The 18,198-nt window shown below is 49.4% G+C and overlaps 2 protein-coding genes across 2 annotated transcripts; both read left to right on the top strand.

Moving 5' to 3' along the window:
• Positions 1–481: 481 nt before the first annotated feature.
• Positions 482–1,873, top strand: KRP23_5108 (2-phosphoglycerate kinase; the record flags this gene model as incomplete). Its single annotated transcript, XM_067890143.1, has 7 exons — positions 482–664; positions 735–779; positions 845–880; positions 945–1,030; positions 1,087–1,165; positions 1,224–1,297; positions 1,369–1,873. 7 exons carry the CDS (start codon positions 482–484, stop codon positions 1,871–1,873), a joined length of 1,008 nt encoding a protein of 335 aa, XP_067746712.1.
• Positions 1,874–4,411: 2,538 nt separating this feature from the next.
• Positions 4,412–5,212, top strand: KRP23_5109 (Secreted RxLR effector protein; the record flags this gene model as incomplete). Its single annotated transcript, XM_067890145.1, has 1 exon — positions 4,412–5,212. One exon carries the CDS (start codon positions 4,412–4,414, stop codon positions 5,210–5,212), a length of 801 nt encoding a protein of 266 aa, XP_067746713.1.
• Between the last annotated feature and the right edge of the window lie 12,986 nt (positions 5,213–18,198).

Raw genomic sequence — 18,198 nt, forward strand, 5'->3', positions numbered from 1 at the left:
GTCCTTGTCGTCACTCTCCGAGCTGTCTGCAACTTCCTCTCCTGAGGCCTCCCCTCCTCCTCCTCTTCACTCTCAGATTTTTTTCTCAACAACCTGCACCTTCGACAACTCCTCCTCTTCTTCACTCTTCGAGTTGTTCTCAATATCCCACACACTCTCCTCATCTTTGTCACCCTTCAGAACTGTCCTGAACCTCCTTGGTCGTCTCTTTTTCACTCTGTTCCGCTTTGTCGTCTCCTATTTGCGTTCTCCGTCGCTGCTCTACTGTTCCTTCATCTCCACGTCCTCCTCACCCTCATCCTACGTCTGTTTCAAGTCGCTCTCCAACTCGGTCTGGAAGAGCTGCCCTCGACGTGCGCGCAACTTGAAGTGGCTGAAGCGCGTGAGTCGATTCACCCATTGGTGGAAATGATCCCGCATTATCCTCCAATCGCAAATCATCGATCTTTTTCAGCGAATCACAGCGCGTTCAGTATTGAAGATGAGTCTCAACGAGCACGACGCGGCGCTGTCCGGGGTCATGGGCGTGGAGGCGCAGCAGAGCGAGGTCGTGGTCAAGCGCAACCAGTCCAAGTACGACTTTGTCAAGGTGCGCGTGTGGGTCGAGGACCATGTCTACGTCCTGTCGCGCTACTTGCTGTGCCGCGCGCTGGTGAGCGCCAAGGTGCGAAGAGTGACGATATTAAGTTGCTGGTGGTGAGATAAGTTGCTTTAACGTAGGTGCTAATTGGCAGATCAATTCGAGGGACGCCGTGCAGATTTCATTGGACTTGAAGAGGGTGAGTGAGAGGAGGGGTATGCAAAGAGGAAGAGTTGCTCATTAAGGTTGCTTTGATCGTGGTAGACGCTGGTGGACTTGAACCTGACGGATATCGTGCAAGTGGGTGATTTTTGGTATTTTTCTTTTTCTTAGGGGAATGCTGATCGGTGTTTATTGTTGATAGGAGCAATTTGAGGACTTTTTGTATAAGACGATGCTGGTGTTTGGTTATGGGGAACCGCAGATCTCGTGCTATCGGATGATGTCCAGGTAGAGGATTTTATTTGGTGTACGGTTTTTATTTCTGACGTTGGTTTTAACTGTAGCTTTCACCGCAATCGTGTTCCGTTGCTCATCATGTTGGCGGGAACAGCGTGCATTGGGAAGTCGACGCTGGCAACGAAGGTGCATCGGTTATTGGCGAATTACTGAGCGAATTGCACCTTAACTGTTCCGTGAATAGCTGGCCGACCGCCTCAACCTCTCCAGCGTTCTGCAGACCGACCTCATCTTTGAGCTGATGTGCAACTTTTCAGGGTACAGTGAAGAATTGTTCCTCTAATTCTGTAGAAACCCATACTTTTGCTAACGCATATCAATGTCTGTAGCCAGGAGAAAACTTCATACATAACGACGACTTTTCCGTCCACGGGCGACCTCATTGCTGAATACCAAAAGGAGTGCGACGTGGTGCGCAAGGGAGTTAAATCCGATATCGACAAGTGTCTGAAGGACGGCAAGTCGCTTATTATCGAGGGGTTCCACATCGACCCTCGTCTGTACCAGAAAACTATCGGAGCGCCTGAAAAGGATAGCAATGCCAGTTGCTCGGGTATCGTGGTGCCCTTCTTGCTAACCCTGGACGAAGCCGACCACTACAGCTTTATGACGAACTCACCTGACCCGAGATATCGTGGTGATCAAAACACAGCAGGCTTCCGTAATTTGCAGGACGTGCAGAACTATTTGGTTGTGCACAGCCAAGAAGACGGCGTGTTACCATTCACAGAGGTTCGCATCAACCTTCACTCGTTTCATGCCACGCTCGACCATCTTCATGACGTGGTGCTGAAACGCATCGAGGAGGTTTTTGTGAGTTGCAAGGCATCGTAATGTGAGATAATGTTGCCTTTTCTCGCTCACGACGATTTTGGCCAAGACTGAAGCACTTGCTGGAAACTTGTTTACAACATTGAGATTTGCAGGCAATGAACCGATGATAATCTTTACCGCTTAAATAACGGTGGTGGCAGGTGTCACCAACGGTGAAATTTTCTGTGGTCTCTTGTTGGAGAAGAACTTCTGGACTAACTCGCCGTCTCCAATTGGGGGACGAAGTCCCCACTATTGACTTGGTACCGATATACGCTCGAGACCGACGATCTCTTGCCGGATATTGAGTGCGTGATGATGGCTGGATCCAACGGATCGCGGACCTTGAGCAACCCGAGCTGCTCAGCTACCGGCAGTTGTTAAAGTTTAGAAAAACTTAAATACGGTACATGTTGATGACGAACGGGCATGCAATGGTGAGACCAAAACAGGAGTTTCTGTACCTAGGAAGCGTATTCTGGACTTGGACTTCTAACGTACTCGCCAGATTAGAAGCCGTCCCCTCTTGCTAATGCTGACCCGGCATTGATAAATAGTGCCCCCTACCGAATAGAGCCCTCCACCGTCTCTACCATTTCATTAGCTTCGCTGGTCAGCATGCACTAAGTGCAGTGGTGTCCTCATTTCCGAAGATGACGCAGCGCCGCCAAGCAACAGGTCATCGCCTGGATTGAGGCAGAAGGCGATGGCAAGCACACCCGAGCCATCACGCAAGGCATGCCGTGACACTGATGAAGCTACAGTGCTTCGAAGTGTTGGTGCGACAGGGTTTGCTGCAGACTCCACTGACTGGTTTATTGCTAAGCACGATGTCTATGGCCAGAAATTCAACGCTTGGTGGGGTAGCGACGACGAGAACCTGGACGAGGACACGCTCAATATGCAAGCCTTAGGCGACGCGCTTGACGACAGCTTTAGTCTTCTTGTCATTACACTATTCAATTGTGCCCGGGCTTTTAATCGGGCGAATGCGTTATTATACACGTAACACATTATCGTAATACAGAAATCTGCGTGAATAAGCACCGAGTGAACAACTTATATCCTAAAATGTTTATATAATGAGGTTAACAGCGAGATAGGCGAAAAGGGACTTAAATATTAGGTTGCTCATCTTTGCTCTTTTTGCATCCTTTGTACACCCTGTCAACCCATATACTAGTATATCTGGCGTTGCCTATACAAGGGGCGTACTCCACTGTCGATTGTCAGGAGGAACACCGTTCGGCGCAATCTGCTGCACTGGTACTGAATGTACCGCGGCAGCTCGCACAAAATACTTTATTGCGACGACGAGATTTGGTATCAGGTAACGGTAACGGAATGGCGGAGAGCTCTGGATAAGTGCACTGCCAACTTCTTCTGGCGGGAAAGTGTAGTATGTGATGGAATACGAGCGGCTATTGAAGTTGTCGCAGGTATGGTGCCCATCAACTTGCACTACTGTCGTACTTAAGACCTTGAATACCTCTAGCACACAGCCCAGTTCAGAAATCGTAGAGTGTCGTAAGTGCTGTTGTTACCGCTAACATAAAATTCGTCAGTGAAGTGACGCATCCAGTGCATACCGAAAGTCCGTGCTTGAACGTTGAGTCGAGGTCCCATTGCACAATGTACGATGAGATATCCTTGTTGAAATCTGGAATCGTATTTGATGTCGCCAGCGCAGGTGGCGAAATGAACACTTCGATCTCGTGTCCAGAGACGACCAACAAGATTACGTACAATGTAACGCTGGTTGCCCGACAGCTGTCACTGGCGAAGGTTGAGGAAGCTCAAGAATTTAACGGCTCATTTGAGCCGTAAAATGCAAGTCGTTTGAGCCTCAAATGACTTGCATGTAAAGGCGATATTCTTATAGTGGGTTCAGCTGCGTCAGATGGGGGAATACAGGAACGGATGGTCAACAATGGCAGTGAGGGGGATTCTAAGCTTACTAGTTATAATAACAGCCTGAACAAACCAAACCGCGAAACGTTCAATAAATTGCTTGTCAACTACAGTGCACGAAATTGTGGTTGCGCTCAAATTAGGGCTGAATCAAAGAGGACCGAAGTGTACGCGAAGGTGACACTGAGGAGGAAAGCCGAGGACCACACTGAAAGGTGATGATGCACTTAATTACGAAACTCAAGGACTACTTTGATCTGTATTTGGGCTGTCAGTTGACGTGAGCTATTATTTAAAATATCCAAGTAACCTTACTTGAAAGTCCAGTACATGTACAACTAACGATGTAGCCGCTGCAAACATCTCTGTCAGCAAAAAGAAACCAGCAAAGTACAGAGTTATATTCAAAAAAGGATATCTGCCATCGCATTTAACCGTCAGTTGTACACTACGCATATATTTATAGATATTTACTACAATAAAACGGGCATTCTCTAAGAGTCAGGCAATAACACACGAAGGTCCCATCGCAAACCACCTCCTTGGCGAATCATTCAGCATGCCCGCCGCGAGCATGCTTACTGACCGTGGCAGACCGCCATTTCGCAATTCGCAATCGTTAGAAAGACTTCGCCTCGCTCAATTATTATGCGCCTACTAGACCACGTCCTGTTAGCAACGGTAGTCACGCTTCTTGCGAGCACCTACGCAGCTGCGCAGACCAAGATTTCGGCGGTGACTTCGCATAGCTCCCCGAACTGGGGCGAAGAGCTCGTGAGAGATCGCAACGGTGCCAACAATGGGAGATCTCTGCGAGTCGGTACAAACACTGTCGAGGAGAGAGTTACATGGTTGGAAAAGCTTGGGAAGCACGCCAAAGTGTTCTGGTGGCTTGAGACCGAAAAGACCGACGACTATGTGCTGAAGGCGCTGAAGCTGAAGGGGTTGAGTGGAAGCGATCTCACCAAAAACGACAACTACAAGTACTTCCTGAAATTTGCGAGGAAGGCCGAGAGCAATCGACTGAACAAGTGGCTCAGGAAAGATTTCCCCACGTACGAAGCCTGGAAGGAGTTGGGCCTGCAAAAAGTTCGCACTATCGAGCAGCTCAATCAGATCAGGAGCACCAAAGAGTTCGCAGTCTACAAGCGCTACGTGAATGAGTTTGACGACTACGTTTACAGGTCGATGGTGGCTGGTTTTAACCCTCCTAAGGTGATGGTCGCGAGGGGTGCCCCGGAAGCAGAGATGACAGCACGAGTGGAAATTATGGCCGAAGCAAAGAGGTCCGAAGCGTATGCGAAGTTGGCACTGGGGATGACTGTGCCTGGTAGGCCGATGATTACACTGAAAGGAGAAGCACTCAAGAAGCATGATGACTACGGGTATTTTAAGCTGTTTCTGGCGGAGGCCGCAAAAGTGGCGAAGACGACGAACAAGGTAGCGTAGGTATATGACGGTGCATCGCTGTCGGATATTTTGTCGAGTAAGCTCTTCAAAATAAACCCGTCTTTTGATCAAGGCATTAGAGGCAGCGCTCATACTCGCGTTTTTGAAATTGCCGTTGAGATCAGGATCACGAACATGATCGTGCTCACGTGCGAGCCCTCCATTCATTTTCATAGGCTTCACAACACAATATTCCTCCGGCCAGCTTCAACATGGGCCTCCACCCGCGACAAAAACCACAGTTATAGCCAAGAAATTGATGGCTATTTGGGCGAAGGCGACGCAGATGCTTACCAGGTGGACCTCTTAACTACAATGAAATGGTGCGAGGCCGCATGTGGTAGCATCTATACGAAACTGTTGGCTCTCATAAGCAAAGGAAACATGTCATGCATTTTTAACTAAATCAATACATTGGACTTTCTTCCTATCTCACAGGCTGATAATTACAGTAATATCACGAACGTTTTTTTAAATTACGCCTAGCGCAATTATCTCTGGCTCAATATACCGACATGTTTGGTGTTGCACACTAGACCGCCGACTAATAAGCGCACTACTGTAATCTCGGCGGTGCACACTACTTCTTGTTCGATGAGCAGATAAGTTGACGCTAATGATAGGAGCGATGTCACTGAGCCGGTCAGGGTCAAATCTGCAAGGACCCCAAGAAAGTAGCTGGCAAGAAGCTTGTCTACAGTGTGGGCATCAGTAAAGTAGCAGAAGAAAATATGAAGAGTTTGGGATGAGTCCTTGTATGGTGAGTTGACGGATACAACGCTAACTGTTTGATTTACTTTGTGTAGCAGTGAGCTGACTTAACCTGATGGCAGCACGTTCCGTTTGTGATAATCGAACTGTAGTGAAACGGGCTCTGCCGTTTACGAGCAAAATGATATGGTAAGTCTTTGACGATGATTATCAGACGACTTATCATCCAATACTGGCTTTCCGCAACACAAGACACTTTCCATGGTGCAAACTCAGATGTGTTGTTCTCGCCGGCCATGCTTGAGGGCGCGGTGGGAGGATTAGCTGCGAACAAGAATTCGCGAGTAAGAAGCTATCTGCCGACTGGTTACGCTGTGCCTAACGGTCTACCTTCGGCGATGTTCTCTTGAGTGGGAAAGGAGACTTGCCGTCCGGAAAACCATACTCGGATGATAATTCATTTGACGGACCGCGTGGTGAACGAAAAACAGAAGATGGCGTCGACGACTTCATTGTAGAATGGGGAAAGAAACCTTGTTGATCAGACAGCTCGACACGTTGCCGACGTCAGACTTGAGCAATACTAGTTGAAAGCGGGCAACGAAGATGTGATGGCTGGCTACCAAGTGGTTATACATTCGTAGAAGCCGTAGATAGCTTAGGAGACATGACAATAAACGCTGGCGCTTACCATGTAGCCTTTAGACGTGACGATGTTTATCTGAAAATATCGCTGGAAATCTAGAGCTCAAGTGTAGAGAGAAGTCCGGCTAATGCAGAGTGGTCTGTATGGTGTTAGTACTAATTCGGGATGATATGGATGAATAACAAAGTCTCTCCGACCAATCTTCATCTTAGTATGGTACATATAAGCCAATGAGACTGATCTTTAATACGTTTTGGCAAATAAAAAATCTCTATTGTCTTTGGCGAATCAAATCACGTCAACGATTTTATTTTATCCAATAAAAGCACGATATTACGTTGTAGTTGGAAGCTGAGCGATTTCGACATATCTGGTCAGAGCTGGCGCCCATATATATATATATATATATGCTACAAGCGAGAGGCACGCCACGTATCACTCGCATATTTGCCGCCTCTTCGATCAAGAACAATGAGCCTGAGCGACTGGAAGCCCGCCAACACGAAACGCGCGCGCGACGGCCAAAAAGGCGTTCAATCGCTTCCTCTCCGCCTAGAACACGAACATGGAGCATGTCAAGACTTTAATCATTGCCGACCCATGCCGCGCGCGAGGGGGGGGGGGCATCATAGTGACTCTGATGGACAAGTTCGGTGTGTGCCTGCACGAGCACGGGGGCTGCACTTGTCGCGCCACTCCGTCGCTCAATATTTCCGCCAAGCGAAGTGCTGGTTCCTCGACGAGTATCCTGTTCAAGGTGGAGCTGTGACCTGGCAGCTGCTCAGCTTGGGGTGTACCCTTGAACAGCGCTGCATCAAACGCGAGAGAGGTGGGTTCGTCAAGAAAGAGGTTGCATGAACGAATGATGATCTCAAGAACATGACAAGCTATCTGTATTCAACGGCGTGCTGTGCGTCAGACTAGAATTGACGGTGCAGTGGATATTCGACCGCGGAGACTGAAACTTGACCACGACCAACAAAGCCTTCACATACGTCTTCAATACTCCGAAAGAATAGCCAAGGTGGTGAGCGGGAGGGCACCAAAACAAGCCTCTGTTCTTCCGTCACTGGAAGGCTTCGACTCGGCGACACAAGAGGATATTAGAGAGGTTAGCCGCAAGCTCTTCAATGCAAGTCATGCGCTAGATAACAAGGCATTCAATGTCTGCGCAGCTGTAAGAAATGTGCTGACCACTCCTATCTTCCTTGACTACCCGTCGTTGATGAAGACCAACGCGCAGGCGCCTGCAATGACGACGATCCAGCGCTGTGTTGTAGCCGCGGGCGTGACAACGACAAGCCTCACAGAACTCACGATGTCAAACGTTCAAACCAACACCACCGCGGAAGCCCTGATGGAAGGAAACGTGAGGACCAACGTTGCGTTCGATCATCAGACTGCTTTGATTGAAAAGTTAATCGAGGCTAACCGTAGCCTGGCGGCGTAAGTCATCTCGCTAGAAGCTGCAAGCACCAGCATTGAAGCAAAACATCAGCACATGATGATCAAGCCAAGCGATCAAGAGATGAAGATGAAAGCGTACCTGTGAATCGCCGACGCCGCTCGAAGACGATACCACTAATGGGCACATAGCTCGCATGGTGCACTGCTGTTCCACCCAGATGGCTAAGCACGAACAAGCACAAGAAATCAGACGCCAAACAGCTTGTTGTCTTCATGAAGCTTTTCATCAAAGACGGATACACGCTCGACGAGGCATCGCCCAGCTACTAGGATAACGTCCATCAGCTCGGAGAGTTAGCGTCAAGCAAAGTCACGGCGTACTTAGGCGCGCGAGGCGTACCGTCAAAGGGATTCAACGCTGTACTCAAGGCGCTTCGTCAGCTACATCGCGAGGGAAGACTCAACGACCTTATCAATGTCTATCGCCACCGTTTCGCCATCGATAGAGTTGGAGATCTGCACCTTTTCATCACCAAGACACATTAAACCTGCTCCCGTAACGCAACACGATCTCCTTTCCCACGTCCTTGTAGTCGGTGCTTCCGTTGATGTCAGGTCTGCAGCAGTCACTTGAGCATAGCAAATTCACCGATTGGCGGAATCGAACCGCCTTCATCCCTTCGGTAGCTCTTCCATTGAGTTACATCGGTTGGGGTTAGACAACAACATCGCAGGGGTACTCGTCTGGAGTGCTCGACGGGGAATTAACGGTGATCCACAGTTCTTCGTGGCCGCGGCAACCCTATCAGGTGACCAATGCACGGTACCCCCCCCCCCCCCCCCCCCCCCCCTCAATTCACCGCGCCGGGTGGTTAATCGAGCACTGAACTCACATGGCAAAATGGTGCAGCAAAATTGCACGTACGCTACTCATTTACGAGGCGTAATTACGTCTGCCACCTATCAATGAACCAGTCATTTGAGAGGATGTATTTTTACGAAACCTCTACAACCTGGTGCGATATAATTTTTGTGATACCTCGAATGCTGGTCAGAGTTGTACTGACGGTCGGAGTCGTGACGATATGGGTTTGTGAATCTACAAGTTGACGCTAGAATGGACTATCCCGACAGTCAATAACGCGCCACAGCGTAAGCATGGACCACTCTACATTGCTTCCTGGACGTAAATAACGGCATTCATGTGTTCGTGAATATCACGATCAGCCCCGACCCAGCTCTAGTACATCAAAAAGAGATTATATCGCAGAGCAAATATCACAGTAGTTGCTTCTGAGCAACGTAGACACATTAATCAATTTGGATACCGCAAAAGTCATAAAGATGCAGCATCATTTACTATATGAAAATGTATGGGTGATGCATCTATTCGGCGTATCCTGTACGATTGTATGCACTTCAAAACACGGTAGATTTATCGCCAAAAGCCACGTTAGCCGGTGCCTAATTGAGTAGACACTCGACGGTCACCATTCTCACACTTCCAGCGCTGAACTCCTCCCTCCTGTGAAATACCCAAGGAACAAATCCCGCTAGCCTACACAAATGCGTTCAAGCTACGCTCGATGCTAGACTACCTCGCTGCTGCCGAACAAGGTGTGACCCACGCCGAATTTTGCAAGGTGCAGAGCATAAACCTGCAACGCCCAACGTTGTAGGTTTGGCAGCGATAGCTGTACAAACTCAAGGACGCAGCATCGCGCGAGAACAGCAACCCCTCGCGCGCACCAAAGTTAACACAACATGGCAGTGGGCGTGTTTCCTTGACGGCTGCTATTGAGGACACGTTGGTGATATTTATTAAGGATGCTAGGCAGGAGGACCAGATAGTCGTGCGTGAGACGATCGTAATCAAGGCTGTGGCCTAGGACCCTGACTCCATGAAGGAGAGGAGATACGACGTCAAGATGTCGTGATGTACGAGTTTCATGAGAAGAAGAGGCCTGGAGATTCGAAGGTTTAGCTACTCTGGAAGGGAAAACACGCAGTGGGCTCGACCGGTACCATGTAGAGTTCATCACCAGCTGGTCATGAATCTCTGCTTCGACCCCCACCTTGTCCTCGCTCCCCAAACGAACCATCTTCAACATGGAACAGACATTGATCTACTACAACATGCCCCCCCCCCCCCCCCCCCCCCCCCCGTACTACGGGGAAAAACGCACTTTATAAAGAACGACAGGTACTTCCTTAAATACAAAGTTCAAGTGAAAATCAGTTTGTCTACTTGTGTACTAACGAATCCCTGGATGGGACCGGTACTCGTGCTTTGTTGTGCTTGGCCAAGAATTCTCACGTAGAAACATTGCAAGTGGTATTTTTCCGGCTGATGCATCTTTATGACAGTTGTGGGTGTTTCTACTCCTCATCCAACCAACATGACTGGAGGCAGTACTTGTGCTACACATGCCTTGTGTCTTCTGTTACCAAGCCAAAGTCATTTCACAGTGTAGTTATGTGATTGAAGATCATATGCCTCTCTGCTGCCACATTCAGTGAGATGAGGGCGACAAGACGCCCACGTATTTGCCGGTATGTCAAATTCGTGGGGAGACGACAAGAACATCCCATCTAGCCAGAAAAATAGATAACATTCTGTAAGCGTAAGGAAGATACTGAGGAGGAGAGGGCTACACTTATCTTGCCGTTCTGTATCACGCGCAGAGGTGAAACTACTGTTCCTCCTCATTAATTCGTTTATAAGTAACTGGTCAAATTCTTCCTTTGCGCGCACCCAGCGATGGACAGGCTTCTTATTATTGCTGCATCTTTGTGCTAAATGTGATCCGCCAGCACCTGCTGCAACGAGGAGTGTAGCCACTTTATGGTAATCAGAGTCTAGCGGACTCGCACGAAGATGACGGCTGCAGCACCGGGACGCGACCTGCCATTAATCACGCCAGTGATGTCAGTGTTGGTGATAAGAGTTGCCCTGTGGAGCGTTTACTTAATGCCATGAAGCTAGGCACATGAGACCGCCATTCAACTCATGAACTCGGTTGTGGGCAACCAGCAAGAAGACCCGATTCGCCCTAACCAAGGCGTGAATACCGGTAGTTCAGTCGAAATGTGACCGGTTCTTGATCATTGAGAGCGAAAGCGCCTACGATAGCATACCTTTCGCAGGTTTTGAAGTATATTTTAATCAAGATAATTCCTTGCTCTGTAGGATACATAATAAGAGCTTGGACTAGGAGGGTTAAGTGGGCCAGACAAGTATTAATATTACGTGTATTATTAACCCTTTCGTGGTAAACAGGGGCATTTTGACCCCTTTCATGGTTGAGTCAAAACCTGCGAGGAAATCGACCACGAAAGGGGGCAAAATGCCCCCTCTGACAGAAGTTCAACCTGCACACCACCCACCTTTGTAACAGCCAATCGCATCACTTTCTTCTTTCCCTACCCCCTCGATATTTTACAAGGTGTGGCACACACCACTGAAATATACGCGTTTAAGTGCGAAAAGGCTCACTTAAGTCCGAGATTGCGTCAGCGTAGCTGAGAAAAATGACACACGCATCACTCGATTCGTTGAAGCCCCGCACATGGTTTACTCCTGTTAGCAACGACTGACTCTGAGCATATTCAATATTGAAACCAAGCTGGTCACCCTAGTGCGTATCTTGTGGTGTCATGCGATCCACTTTCAGTTTCGACGATGACAAGCAGCTCGTTCAGATCGCCCGGACTTACATTGATGCTGGGACGCGGATCGCGTGGAAGGACGTCGCTCGGCGCATGAGACCTACAGGACATTCAGCAGCCGCGCTACGCCAGAGCTCCAGTCGCTCTTCCGAACATGGGGACGAGATATTGCTCGTTTCCCGTCAAGTTTCTTCACCGAGGTGCGCCGTCCACGTGGTCGCCCTCCAGCAATAACGGTACAGCTTCGGAACCTCGCCGCACATTCTTCGCCAGGTCGATCACGCCAAGCAGGAGCAACGGCCACTACTACAACTCGTCCAGGCGCGGCACCGCCTCGTAAAGCGCGCCAGTCAGCTGCGGTGTCAAGACCAAGCACAGCAGGAGAAGCGACGAGACCGGTAGCACGACAGGCACCAGCGGCAGTCGCGCCAACCGCTCGTCCTGCTGTGGAACCGCCACACGAAACTCAACAAGTACCGGCACCCCCCGTCGGAGGCCCAGCAGGAGAAGCGCCGTCAGCATCTGCCATGCCAGTTCTGTCGCCATCGAGTGCAGACGAAGCAGTGACTTCAATGTTTGCTGGTGTACCGCGTGCTGCGGTCTGTTATGATGGAGGTAGATCCCATTTGAATGTTGGAGAAGTGCTGCCGTCGGGTGTTACAATACTACTTCGAGAGCTTGGTGATATCGATTCAAGCGACGTATTTCTCGATATCGGTTCGGGCCTTGGGAATGTCATCGCTCAAGTTGTGCTCGCAACCAAGATGTCAAAGGCGATCGGTATTGAGGTGCGTGCGGATGTCTACAGACTCGGTGTCGAGATGATTTCCAGAAGCCTGCATGGTCGACAAGTCAACGAAAGAGCTGAGCTCTACTGCAAGGATATCACCGGCCTTTGTATCTCACGCTTGCCTCCGTACGAACTCGCAACGATCGTGCTTTGGAACAACATATTGTTTGAGCCTGTCGCGATCGAATACGTGAAACGCGAGCTTGCCGAGATGCTTCGGGCGCGTTTCATGGTATGCACGGCTTCCCTTTGTCCACGACACCGCGAGCCTTGCTTCTCTGCGTTCTGCTCTTCCTTCGAGTTATTCAAAGAGATAGATATTGCCTGCAGCTGGAAAACCGAGCCGCTGCGCTTACTTTTACCGGTCGTTTGAATCTTACTGGGTTGCGTAATTTCAATAGTGAAATCCATATAAATACACACTTCAACATGACATGGTAGACTTTGCTTTCTAGAAAAGTGCATGCAACATTTTCAATAATTACTTCGAGATAAATGCACACACCAATTACAAGTTGATTGAGCGAACTACACTTAGACGGTTTCCAGCGGTTGCTTCTTGTTCTGGGGTCAGGCTGCGTTGACGCATGCTCTCATGTTTGAGCTTGTACAAGTCTGAGCTCGTGCGCACCTTGCCTTTTGCGGAGAATAGCTTGTGTGGAAGATAAAAGCGATGATACTTCTCCCAGCACGTCCATGTCTGCTTCGGACACATGTACGACTTGGTGGTCACGAACACGTGCTGGCAGAGACAAACGGTGTGGAGAACGCAGTAGTCGGTGACCTCCGTGGCGTATCTGTCCTCCCACCTGCACACTGCACACTGCCGTCACTTCCGATTTGAATCTGGATATAGCTGCTTGGAGGAAACCGCTGAGCACCTCTTCTGTGGGCTACCGAGACATTCGTCGACACCGCGTCTTCCAGCGATCCAGACTGCACTTGACGGTGACATTGATTCGTCCACCTCTGCCGGTACATCCAACGAGCCTACGTCGGTGTAAAACATGCGTCGTTCACTAGGCGCCTCTTTCCATTTTCCAGACAGTAATTCAGAGCTGATCTGGGCGATGAAATCGCGATGAGAGTCGCGATCATTAGTCGGTCCGAGTGCCAACTTGCGCGTGAAGTACGCGTTGGAGCGCGTGATATCCACGAGCGCGAGGCCCAGCTTCTTATACCATTTCTTGAAAGAGTGTCCATCCGCTAGAGAGAACCTCCCTCGTACTTGATCGAGTCTGTCGACGCCCTGCATGTTGGTGTTGTATTCTTTGATGCACGTTGGGGTGCTAAATGTTCGCTTGTCAGAGCGAAGTTGGCGAGCCACAGTAGTGACTGTTGAAGCATCGGCATTGGAAATCACAGTGACAATAGCGCTATCGTACCACGAAGCCGCCACCGTGTTGCGATCAGCAGAAACCGCTTGTCGATAGGTTCCCCGAGTGCAATCCTTCTTCTCAATCACGACGTGTCTTGGAAAGTGTGCGCTGGCCTTCCTCACCGTCCCACGTCCATACAGCCCTTTTAGACGCATAGCATCAAGTAGCTGCACCGACGTGTAGTAGTTGTCGGAGTTGATAATGCGACGGGTGCCATACACTGGCCGAACAACTTCCAGTACACACTGCCGTATCGACGAGGATACTGCTAATTCATCGCTGAGGGCTTGAGCCTCCGCTTGTGTCGTCACACCTGCAAGCCGCTCCGTCACATCGCTCTGACAGTGTAGCCGAAATTTTAGATAAATCCACGTGGTAAAGCAGCAGAGCATGTAGAGGCGGAAATGGTACTTCCCTGTTGGCTTCATAGGGTTGTACACAATCAGCGGTTTGCCGCATTTTGACCTGCACGCGACACTTGCTTTCATCGAGAGCTAAGTTTCGCCCAGGAGAAACATACTTGGGGCCTGTCATCTTGAGTAGATTGGGCAGCGGTCTGATTCTAGCTGCCTGGTCGTGGTTAGCGTTGTTCACTTCAACGCACTGGAAGCAAAATGATTGTCGAAGCTGCTTGAAGCGACGAATAGGCATGACTGCATCAAGACTAACGGAGTTTTCTCCGAAAATTGCAGTTTCCACCTGCTCTCCCCAGTAGTTGCTGTACTCACCTTTATCCACTAGCTCCATGTAGAACAGCACCCTGATATATGTCATGATCGCATCCAGAGAAAAAGGTTCGGCAAGTGCAATGTCATGCGCACGGGCGTAGCTGTTTGTTTCTCCAAGAAAGTACTTGCTGCCAAAACGATACCGGAATGTACGCGAAGAAGCTTGCCGAAGCTGAGTGCTCGAATAGATGCTTGAACTGAGGAAGCAGATATGTTTTGGTACTGCCGTCCGAGTGCTGGAACAAGTCTTCGGGTTCCTTGCTCTGCGCCCCAGGATCGAAACGCATATTCTTTATGGCTTCCATTTCCGCTAGCGTTGTTGGAAGCTCCATCGGTGGATCAAACAACTACACGCACTCCTCCATGCCATCAATGCTCCCCTCCACTTCAATTTTTTCTTCTTTTTCGACCGCACAGAGGTGGTTCCAGCGTACTCGTGAAGTGCTTCCGTGCAGGGATCGGTAGTTAACGTTCCCGCGCTGAATCATGCTGAGATTCAAGTGTTCATCATTTCTCTGATACTGCGAGTCTAGCCACTGTACACCTGAAACATCGATCCTTTGACGATCCGACACACGTGACCGACAAGATACGCACTACCGACACCCGCATACTTGTCCTTGGTCTTTTTCCGTTTTGTCCAGCCCTTTTTCTCTGGTGAAATGCCACAAGTGTGTCAACGTACAATCCCGGAATGGGCGGTGGTCTGGCCAGACTATTTCGACGCGTTCCAGCTGATGGAGTCGCTGGTGAACCTGTTTGTTGAACGGTCCGGTACGCGCTGAGGGAACGCTGTCCTCACTGTCAGCAGTATCTGTCGCAGGGGCGCCGACGACCGAGATTTCTCCTGGTAGCGATACACTCTATGTCGATGCTAGGCTCGATTGCGTCGAAAGAGCCACATTGTCATGAGCTTGACCCAGTGCCTGCACAAGGCTGCGCATCGATGGAGCCTTGGGCTTTGCCGGACGGGCGCACTTTCGTGCAGGCTCATTGTCCGTCGTAGGTTTCGGCTTATTCTTTGAGCCCTTCGGTCTGCCCCGCTTTCTCTTCGGCGCTGACGCTGGACCACCTTCGGCATTCTCCATGGCTGGTACAACTTCAACAACACGTTGAGCAGCTCCAGTTGCGTTCTCATCAGGGCTCCGAGTGTTGCCATCGATTCTACCACTGCCGCTTGTGGGACCGCTGCCTGACGCTAGCACCCGAGGTTCTGGCTCTCGCTACCGCCTTCACCAGGCGCTGCCCCGCCTAAGTTATCACTCTGATGACTCTCCATGTTCGTCGGAGGTGTTTCTTGAGGCTGAACAGTCAATTGCGATCGTCAACATCTGCCGCTATTTGCATAGTTAAAGCAAGATAAATGCATAACTCGCCGTTCTGAAGCCATGAATCAAATTACTGCTAGAACAGCCAGCTTGGTACAGTAGGTGATGAAAAGTTACGCACTACGCACACTCAACTCGTGAAAAAGAGTACTGTCTGTGCAGGGTCGCAAACAGTACGGCGATCGCTGGTGCAGGTGTTGGGCTTCGCTACTTCATGCAATTCGCTAGCATGTCGGACACTCCTGTCCTCTCTCACACACGGATGGCTGATGCCAATAGATTTCAAGTGGGACCTGATATCTGACGGGATCTGGTTCAAGATCTGCCGTCTTACGTCATCACGCCAGTCGGACGAACAGCCAATCAAGTGTCATGATCGTCAGAAAAGCGGTGGAAACCTTTTTTAGACCAATCAGCGAAATGACCAGCTGCCAGGTGCGGTAGTACCGTGGCGTATGAAAGGGGGCATTTGCCCCCTTTCATCATAACTTCGCGACCTAGCCCTCCTAAATCCCATCCTCCTTCCACTATCCAGAAAGGACTGTTTTAAGGCGAGTACCGTGGTTTATGAAAGGGGGAAAAATGCCCCCTGTCACAGCTTAGCATCTTGGTTTGTATAGTATACTTTAATTGAGTGAAGACCCAGCGTTCACGAAAGGGTTCGATTTTACTACCAAATCCTGATATTTAGTCTTGATAATGTACGAAGCATGTAACTCAGCCAAAACAGATGTTATTGTACTAGTTTGCGATGAGACCTTCGCGTTCTGGTCTTGAACTTCTACTCCAATATCGCTATAATGTCCGCCAGGAAGCGTCGTCACTAGTGTCCTTGCAAACACAACGACATTTCAGCTTAATTAAAACAAACATATTATTATAGTACTTCTGTGTCAAAAGGATTGGTGGTAGGAAACTTGGACTTGGTAGGAAGAAAGGAAAAGGAGAAGTGATCATTGTCTTTAGGCCTACGGCTTCATGAACTCGTACAGCTCGTCCTCGTACGCTAGGTTCCTTTTGTAGCCGTCAGCTGAGATCTCTGACCCGCGCAAGCCAACGGACAGTGCAGCGTCCCAGCTTCACTTCCGTTATTCTGTTCAAGTTTCGTTCAAGTGTGTTGAAATGGGTATTATAATTGTTGCTCGTATATCGTATGTAGTGCCCAATGCAATCTCAGCTGTCAGCCTACCCTAGATCATTTTCGTAGCCTTTTGTACTCTCCTTCAAAACCAGTGAACACCGCCCTCGGGTGATCTAGTGGTTTGACCACGCACATCGGGGCCGGGAGGTTGAGGGTTCGAGTACAGACTTCCGGCCGGAGTAGAGCAGGGTCAATACTGTAATGGACGACCCCACATGGCACGCTTGGTACGACTTTCACCTCCTCCGTGGTAAGGTTAATCAATTTGTTCAAAAACAGACTACTCGGTTTCGTAAGTAAGTGCATCACTACCTGTCACTATGACTGACAGCTTTCTAAGGGCAGTCACCCCCGTTGCCTCCTTCGCATACATTTTGGCCCTCTATGATTTGGTCTTAATTTTGCGTACTGCGGTTAGCAAGCAATTTCTTCAATGTTTCCTGCTTAGGGTGTGGGTTTGAGAGTACCGAGTAATATTAGTAATCGCATACGCAAGTTGGCGGGCATAGACCATATTTTTCCTGCCCCAGCTAACTGTAAAAGCACTGCCACCAAAAATGTATGTTATTTTCTTCTGGATCTACAATTATTTTGGTGTGGCACTACAGTTCGGAGTAGATCGTCAAAAATGTTCTCTAAACGAAACGCTCCAACCGCATCATCAACCTGACCAGTTCCGAGAGCTACATCATCAATATCACCAGGATTATCACTCCCCACGCACTCATCTTACGCGTCTTATTGGTCCCGACCTATCAGCCCACAGTTACGAAAGCTTCCGACAATAAGGGAAATAGTTAATTAGGGTCGTTTAAATGGAAGACTAGATTAGATTAGAAGAAGACTTGAACGACTCCATCGGTTGATAGTAACATGCGAAATGTTGAATATATTGATAGATCAAGCCAGTCTCTAATTTATAGCACCCTCGGTGCTCGTTACGTCTAGCCACTTTGCTACTGGGTGTGCGCCTTGTAGAGCACACTGAAACAACGGCGCTACTGGAAATGTGCCCGATCCCCCGTCCGACCTGCAAGTTAATGCTGTTGCAGCAACAACAACCCTCAATGACATCTTCACCGCGAACGCCACTGCCACCTGCGACCACGTCTGCTTGCTGTTACGAGTGCAGGGTAGTCAGCGCACCACCGCAACTAGTTGTGACGGCTGCAGCTTGAATAGCCCTC

Source organism: Phytophthora ramorum (assembly GCF_020800215.1).
Source record: "Phytophthora ramorum isolate Pr-102 chromosome Unknown Phyram_PR-102_s0004, whole genome shotgun sequence".
NCBI lineage: Eukaryota > Oomycota > Peronosporomycetes > Peronosporales > Peronosporaceae > Phytophthora > Phytophthora ramorum.